General features: G+C 41.5%; 1 protein-coding gene across 1 annotated transcript in view; it reads left to right on the forward strand.

Moving 5' to 3' along the window:
* Positions 1-5,571, forward strand: part of LOC103613553 (rap guanine nucleotide exchange factor 5-like) — a 48,037-nt gene extending 42,466 nt beyond the window's left edge. Inside the window, exon 9 of the mRNA XM_017731168.1 lies at positions 5,179-5,571. Coding sequence (XP_017586657.1) covers positions 5,179-5,346 — 168 coding nt within the window. The 3' untranslated portion in view covers positions 5,347-5,571. The remainder of the gene's footprint in view (positions 1-5,178) is intronic.
* Positions 5,572-9,096: the final 3,525 nt, after the last annotated feature.

The raw sequence follows: 9,096 nt of genomic DNA on the forward strand, positions 1-9,096 counted from the left end.
TTTCCCTAACTGCCCTCATTTGCAACCAAAGCACACTTGATATTGCTCAGAAGAAACTAAACTACCTTTTAAAGTATTTTATTGTGGAATTGCTTACCCTTTTTAATTCTGTGAATCTTTTTTGATTAATCTGCAACTCATTCAATCATTCCGTTCATGCATTCAAGCTGTGCAAGTGTAACTGTATCACTCATTGTACTGGTACTGATTATTGCTTTTAATTTAAAATTGATTTTTCCTAGTCTTGACTGTTTTTTTCTCCTTCTATTCCTCTTGCAAATGTTATGTTCCCCAGCAGTTGCCACCTTTTCTCCTTCCACTATATGCAGCTCGCAGCTCCTGTCTGAGATTTATCTCCCTAACATCTTGCCAAACTGAAAAGTTGTGTCCAAGAAAGACAGGATTTATGATGATGTCTGTGAGAAAGCCTGGCTGAAAGGGCACAAGCCATGTAGCCAAGAGTGCATTACAGAGATATAGAAAGGACCCAGAGGGAAACAGTGACCTCACTGCACAAAAAATCTGTCTTTCTGGTTTTTTGTTGGATTCTCTTTTTTTTTTTTTGGGGGGGGGAGGGGGGGGGAGGCAAAGGATTTAGTGTGTACTCAGTTCTACTTAGTTGCTGCAGTTATTACAAATTTCTTGAAAATTTTTGTTCCCATTTGTGACATAGAAAAAGTATGCCAGCTAATAAGATTACCCGAACTAATTATAAAAGCCCATAAAAATTTATTATTGGGACATTGATTTACCCAGATTTTAATTGACTGGAAGCCAGCTTCTAAAATTTGAAAGAATATGAAACGCACTTAAAATTATGCAATTACTAAATGAGCAGTTAACAGAAGCGTTCATGCGCTCTGCTGGGAGAAGAGCAGGGGTGTTACCAAAGCAGGGGTTGCTCCAGTTTGTTAGCACCATAAAAATGACATCCAGTGAAGGCCAAATACAGTTTGTTTTAAAGGAGTGAATGACTTTTTTTCACTTCAGTGGGACTGTACATGTGACTGGAGCAGAGCAAGTGTTCCTGTCTTTTGAGGCAGTGGCATGTGGTTTGTAAGTTTTCAGGTTGATCAAAGGTGAAGTCAGTAATAATTATGTTTTTATCACCAGCTACAGAAAGAGACAGAGGTATAGTGAAAGAAAACCAAACCACCACAAACCTTCTGTTAATAGAATTGAAAGGTGTGTTGCCTGCTCTAAACACTGCTCTCTGGGACAGACGCTTGATTTACATCGGAGTTAATTGACAAAAGGGGCAGAAGTGTGGGAAAAAATTGGCAAGGGGATTTTCAAAAGCAAACATGCTGTAAACAATGTAAATTATGTAAATAAAAGATCCCCTCTTGTCTGCCTAGGGACGTGTTAATTCACCTCTGTGTCATTGCTAGGATGCTCATTTATGACCTCTACAGAGGGAATATTTTCCAATGGATATGTTGAAATAGAAAGTATGTTGTCAGCATCCTCCCTTTTCCAACCTCAGTAGTGACTAATTTGCTTTCATTCCCATTAAACTTTTAAAAATTTCATTTCAAACATTACATAAACACATTTAATTATAGTGATTTTGGGCCATGAATGGTAGTAAAGCCTTACTAGAAAGTATCATTCATTAAGGTAAAGCCAGTTAAATTATGCAACTTTGTGATTTTCACCTTCACATAAGTTAGTAATTTTATCTGGTTTGGTCTACATGAATTACAGGCCTAAGCACCAACAAGGGTTTTGGGGGATGTGTGCCTGTACAAAATGAAAATCAAAATTACTCTTTACAAGTAGGGTGACTTTTGTCTAACAGCTTCCAAAATATTGTCTGAAAATTAAATTTGTATTGAGAAGTGAAAATGACCAGTAATTGGAGACTGCCAACATCTTCCTAACCAGGTTTTAGAAGCTGTCATCAATTAATTATTAATTGACCTGGATGTTTTCTTACAAGTATTTAGCAGACAGATTTGTAGTGGAAAGTCAGCATAAGTGAGGAAATCAGAACTAAAAGTAAAGGATTCAAACTTTTTTTCTTAATTACGAAAAAACGTGTTTAGCCTTTTGTGTTTCAAGTGCATTTTTTACCTTCAAGTTTGTGGCAAACTTGAGAGAGCCAAACATATATAATTAATTTAATAATACCTTACACCTCCCAGAAATTTATTATCCTCTGGAAACCCAATTAAATACATATTTTTTTTCATGTTCTCTGCAAATCTTTAAATTAAAGAGCTATGGTGGAGGAGGGGACGTGTCAAAATGCAGTGTTTCTACTTGGTGGTTATTTGAAACAGGACAATGTGATTCTTCAATGAGATTGCCACTTTGAATACAGACCATATTTGTGGCAGACCTAATGGGCTTGTCTTTAGAGTTGCTCCTCTGGGGTGCTCATCCATGCGGAAGGCAGAAACACGCTCTGTGTGAACACAGGTGGAGGGCAAGTGGTGGAAGAGAGCGAGACCCAACATTCAGAACCTTGTCTTTCTCTGGGATGTTTGTCCCACTTGAACATACTGAAGCCAACTCTTGCTCCAAAACTGAAGCGCCCCCTCTCTCTTCATAACTTAAGTGGTTTTAACCATTGGGCTTTGCTTCACACTGTGAAGATCAATAAATATTTGTTCAGCCACTCGTAGGTCATAGTCTGCCTTCTTTGGGCACGTGTCCTGGCTCCAGCCAGGACACGGTTCATTTTTGCAATAGCCAGGACCCAGAGGTTATTCTATACCACCTCACATCATTGGTGGGGATGGGGGAAGGGATTCCCTTCTGGGTTGGGATATTGTGGAGGAGGGAATGGTTGGGTATTGTCTGTTGTTGAGGGGTTTCCATGTGAATCATTCGTTCCTTGTACTCTCTGTCATTATTATTGTTGCTGTTACTGTTTGTTTTCTTATCTAGCTGCTGGTTTCAGTAAATTGTTCTTATCTCAACCTGTGATCTTTACCTTTTGTGCCTTCAATTCTCCTCTCCAGCTACCTGCAGGAGGTGGGGGACACGGGAGAGGGGAGGGAGCAAGTGGCACCTGGTTTAGTCGCAGTGGGAGAACTAAATTGGGGACTGCCATTCCTAAACCATGACAGCACAAAACGAAGGTGAAAAAAGTGCCTCCACAGTATTAAGATCCCAGATCCAGAAAGACTCCAAATCTTTATCATCCTGAAGTCCTAGCAGGCGATAACACTTTGAAGTTGTCCTTAGCCTACATTACATTGATGTAATACTCTGCTAGAAGCATCCTGCAGCCACAAAATAAGCAGGCTTGGTTTAGCTGATGTCCCCAAGTCATCAAAGTGTTGGAAGTGCAGACTCCCAAGTCTTAGGTTCCCTGTGTAAATTGCTGGAGGAAAAGGGGAATATTAGGAAACAACTGATCTGACCATTTAAAAATGTCTCTGTAGACCGAAAAAAATTCTCTTCCTAAATACCCTCTTTTCTCTATTGATTAAACAAGTCTGGACAACTAGTTCACTATATTCTTCCACATTTGATAAAATCAGTCTTACTGCTGATCTGCAGGGGATAAGAGATGTGTCAGAACTGGTTTATAAACCAGTGTCTTTGATTTAGAAGATAAGGCACTAAACTTAGACTATGTAAGGAATTTGAGATTAGGCAATGCAATTCCTTATTTTCTCGGAGGGTTTCTGACCTTCGAACCAGTGGTTCCTTATGTGGAAAAGCTGGGTTCCTCAGGAGGCTGGGCTCAGGAGGGGCACAGGACACGCAAGGCACAGGCTGTATCTGAAATCTTTTACTTCATCAGAGCAAAAGTGTCTGATGCAGGCTTCTGAGGAAATGTCTTCATCCCAGCTGGAAGAATATAGGCATGTACAAATTACTTTCAATGAGTTGGGTAAGGATGACTCTGGACTTGGTCATGGACCTTATTTTTTTCCATCAGCGTTAAAGCACTTATTCATAAAGTGGATTTGTTTTCTTCTTCAGCTGAAGAAATCTTAACTCCCCACTTCCCTCCTTGGAGAAACTAGCAGACCTGTAGGATGATTTGGCTGGGCACTCTCACACCTTCATCTGTCATGGACAGGAATTTCTCAAGGCCAAGGGATTGGAGCCTGCAGGGTTAGCGTGTTAGGGGATCCCTAGGTTTTGGGGCTGACTCACAAGATGTGTTGTGAATTTTGGAGTAGGTACTGATTCATTTAAACTCAAGGTGAACAGTAGAAAGAAAACGGTGAAGGAAGTGGGGGGAAAATGTTTATTTGCAGATTGCCTTTGAAGTCATATAGCCATACCATAGCTATGCCACATGATGGGCCTTCCCAAGGCATATGCTGTTCCCATCAGGAAACATCTGGGCTAATAAAAGCTGCGTGGTATCATCGCCCCAGGTCTCAGTTATGCAGAGGCTATATCCATAACCAAATCATGGACAGTGATATCGGCCACTGGCTTTGCAGGGAGCAATTTAGCCCATATCAGCTAACTTTGTGCTGAGTCTCTACTGTGCCTGTGTGCAAGCATGAATCCATCTTCTTACATGGATTTATCTGGCATTTTTAGAAAACAACCAGTGCTGAATGTTTTGACAAAATACTATCAGAATAGCTTGAATAACTGTCAGAATATTAGCCCAAAAAATAGTTCTAACATAGCTTTTAAAGCAAATATAATTTCCTCTCCTAAACAAAATCAAGAGATACAGATTTGTTATGTAGGGAATAAATAAATGTGGCACAACTGTCTTTTAACTCTTGAGTCTTGCATATGTGAAAAATAGTTGGAGCGGGAGCAGAGGGAGTTGTAGCCTGTTATTTTTAGGAGTGCCTTGTGTTGCACTTCATTCTTTTTCCAGGACTGTTCCTGGCTAACTTTCCCATGAGTTTTTAACCTCTTGCTCTTGTTCTCTTATGTAACAGGAAACAGGCTGACAGGAACAAATAAAACACAGCATATCTGATAGTTGCACTCAGAGGAGCAGTTGATTTAGTTAGCCCTGCCTTCTTTCCTTCAGAGTAGATGCATTTGGAGATTCAGATGTGCCTCTGTTCCTCTCCAGTTGTTTCCCGGGAAGCAGTGACTTGTTTGTGCTCAGCAAGTGGCACCGAAGTACCGCAAATATGAGAAAACAGATGCATTTCTTTTAAGGTTGAAATTTGTGGCAGTGTCATGTCCTGGGATTGTGGATTTAAGTATCTGTTTGCTCTTTCTCCCACCCTTAAGGCAGGAGTTTTATGCAAGCTTCAGGGAAGAGATGACATCGGACGGATTGAGCTGGTCCAAAAGCTGGCGAGAGAGAACTGCCAGTTTTTGCAGGCGGATAGAAAAGCACTGGAAAAGGCAGAACAAGTAAGACATTTCTTGTTTGGGTTTTTTGTTTCTTTCTGGTAGGGGAGGGAAATTTAGGTCACAAAGCTGAAATAGCAAAGCTGATGGTCAGAATCCAGGGCACACATTAGTCATGGAGCTGTAGCTGCTCTCCTCTGGCATTTACATTTCTCTAAAGTGCGTTCAGGTCAATAATTGTCAACACACTTAAATTATTATGTTGTCATTAACTGTCGGTTGCTGTTAGTAATATCTTAGACACATATAGCAGATGATTTCAGGATGCTTTTTACCAAATTGTTGGGCTCTACGATGTATTTAAATAAAGTATAAGGCATATGAGTGCTTCAAGTACTTACTCTAAATTACCTTAAAATTACTTCACAGTGGGTATATTTGGACGCAAGCATTGGCTGAAAGTTTTCAGCATGAATTAAAAAGAATGGTCTGGATAGGGAATTCAGCAGTTTGTGTTTTTTTCTTTTAAATTGTGTTTTCAATCAAAAGTTACACTGAAGAAAGCAGCATTCTGTTTAATGCTTCTGGAAGCACTTACTCAGATGTTAATAACTGGATTGAAAACGCACTGCAACTTGACTGGTCTGCTTATAGGACAATGTCTCCTAATTTTGTTCTCCTAGTGAAGGTTTCTCTCTGATTGCATATTCATCTAAAGGTGCAGAGGATAACAACTGCAAGAAACAACAAAAATCCCATCTAGTCCTCATGTCTCTTGCCATTATGTATATGTAATTTATTCCATTTTTGGCTCACCGGACAGTAGAAAAAAGACACGTGCTTTAGAAAAGAAATACTTTTCAGCTTATCTGCAAGTTCATTCCTACTGAAATAAGGAAAAGAGAATGATGAAATCTTATTTCAGAGCTTCATGCTGTTCTGCTCGGTAATGTAGAGGGTCTGGTCTGGTGTAGTTAGATGTGTAATTGTATCAGGAGGTGTGCAGAAGGGAGGAGGCAATTAGCCAGGCTAATTCCCCAAGATTAAATTGTTTCTCAGCTGACCTGCCAGAAATGGACATTTGGGAGAATTTCTGTATACCTTTAAACTGTATCCACAAAGCACAATTAAAAGTTTAGGTGCTCAAGCAAAGAAGATGTTAAACCAGGGAAGATTTCTATTGTGTTTTAGGATTTGGAAACAGGATTACAGATATATGGGCATAGATGAGAGGGGACTGTTGGGACTGATACTCAAAAAATTCAGTGGATATTTTTGCTGCTACTTTGGTAGCAGCAAAATGGTCATTGCAAAGGGTGCTGTGAAGGCAGCTGCAGCTGTGTAGCTGCACAGATTACAGTAGAGTTCCAAAAATGGAAAGGAAAGAAGCACTCAGCTTTTCTTCTCCTTTTGAAAAGTATGGTACTTAGCAGTTGCTGCTATTTAGGAGATGAGTGGCTTCAGTTTAGCAGGAGCTCAAGCAATTTGCTCATGCCCGTTCTGAGCAGTATAACACAGCAATTACTGCTCTCAGACAAGGATATGCCTTTAGACCTTTAGGACATGATTTTAGAGGTGACAGCAAAGAGAATTGTCTCCTGAGAGACTGCAGAAGCCCAGGTCATTCCTCATGTGCCCTTTATTTCTGGGTGGGGAATGTCTTACAGCTAGTGCTGGCAATAATAAATCATGGTGTGCTTCTTCCCCCTGTTCTGCCCTTTGCTGGTTGTTGTAGGGTGGGTCTAGGCAGCCCATGCCCAGACCTAAGGGAGCCCTACAGTCCTCGTTGTGGGTGTGTCTGGTAAGCCCCCAGCTGGACTACTGCCTTCGTTAGGAATAGTCACCAAGAAGGCATACTGAACATGGGCAAGGTTTGTCGTAGCTTCTCAGTTTAGCTGACTCAGGTAACTAACTTTCAGTGGAAAAAATGCACACGTTGCCGTGGCAGGGCAGTGGGTTGCAAATGTTCAGGAAGCTGTGAGCTTCCATCCCTTCCTCTCCCTCCCTTCCTCCCTTGTGGTCTGAGAGCTGATCTGGTGCACGTGCAGGTGACAGGATTTGACTGGCTGGGCAGGGTTCACTGCTCCAGGCAGATATCCCCCCTCTTCTCCAAGGAGAAAAGCAGCAGGCTGAATTGTAGTGAGTACTGCTTGGATCCAGGATTTCAGACCTTCCCACCTCATCCTGCTGCTACAAAAGTGATGGCAGATTCATTGGCATTGGCTTACTATCAGTCCCTTGGACTCACTGTGAATGTTAGGGGAACAACATGTTCAGGGTGTGGTATCCTTATTACGTGCAACATGCCCATCTTTCTTTTTTTTGTTTGTTTTCAAAAGCATAGCTTATTTTACACTGCTTTCTTAGTAACACAGGGTGATGGGCACTCAGTGCAGGAGTAAAATGGAGATGCTCTGTGCATTTTCCACTGGACCCTCATTTCTCAGAAAGTATCCCTGCACTAAAGCTTTCCCCAGCTTTCCCTCCTGGGGAGCTCAAACTGGGCTTTCTTGGATGATCTGCCTTCCCCAAAGGAATGGCATGCAGTCTGTAAATGAGACGCCTGAACACCCTGCCAGGCTGTTCTCCCTGCCCTTGGAGAGCCTGCTATCCAGGCTTGCCTCCTGGCAGCCCAGCTCAAAGCAGAAATGCTGCTGGCTTGCAGGGCTATGTGTTTCTGTCAGCCTGGGCCAGTGTCACTGTTAAAAGCTGTGGGCTTTATGCCCTGCCTGGAAGTTAAGCTGCTCTTTCCAGGATGGCCAGTGGGAAATTTTGCCTGAAGCAGATTTCTCCTCTAGTTTGTTCTCCTCCAGGAATATGAAAAAACCTCAAAACCCCAACTTGAACATGGGATTAGAATTGTGCATATGCATAATTCCTCTCTGCCGGTACTGTGTCCCCGGTATGTGATGGGAAATGGAGTTGTGGCTCCTCTGGGTGTTATACCCACTGTGTTTCTAAAGCAGGTCTCTTCAGATCAGTACAGCCTCACATGGGTTTCCAGCACTAACAGAAAATATAAATGTATTACAATTGAGCTTTTATGATTCTTGTACTTTCCTGTGAAAAAGAAAGGGTTCTCAGCCTAATTGAAGAATTTGGTACTGATTTGGTACCCCAATACTCTTTGCAGTACAGTGAATGAGGTGTGGCATGTGATAGAGAGCTAGACTGGATGACTAGGAGGACTGGTAAACTCTCCTGTCATTCAAATAAATAGTCACCATCTTCATCTCAGTTTGAGGACAGAAGTTAATGACTCACTTAAAGAAGATAGATGACAGATGTGTATGCACAAGTGGTTTTCAAGCAGATAAAGTACCTAGAGGTGTTCTTTAAGGTGTGGTGTTGGAGGTCTCTGGTCCACAAGGAGCAGGTGAAGCATGGATTGGTTTGGGTTTCTAGTTCAGGAGATTAAATGTAATTTTTTTCTCAGAAAACGCAGATGGTCTGGAAGAGGGAAAATACGTGACAGCTGCCTGGCTCACTGGAGAAAAACTTGGTTTGGAACTGTAGTGGGTGGGAAAAGGGATTCCTTTAGTCTGGCTGTGTTCTGGAGGCTGTAAAATTGGGATATGTATATATATCTAAGATGATTTGTACAAAATCAGAAAGTCCATACTGCTTTTTTTTAAAGTTTTCTGGTATGCTATGGTTTCTTTTCACATTTATGGTCTGAACGAAAAAGAGCTTTGAACAACTCTCCTAATTTAAGAAGTTCTGTGCTCAGTCTCTGTTATATGTGAGCTGCTTAATTGATTTTGACACTGGAAGCTGACAGTGACCAGGTTAGATTGGTATTTTGGAACTGGTGTTCCTTGGTAGCACACAGTGCCAACATCTTCTCTGGTGAAT

This window comes from Corvus brachyrhynchos, unplaced genomic scaffold (assembly GCF_000691975.1).
Source record: "Corvus brachyrhynchos isolate BGI_N302 unplaced genomic scaffold, ASM69197v1 scaffold84, whole genome shotgun sequence".
In the NCBI taxonomy this organism is placed as follows: domain Eukaryota; kingdom Metazoa; phylum Chordata; class Aves; order Passeriformes; family Corvidae; genus Corvus; species Corvus brachyrhynchos.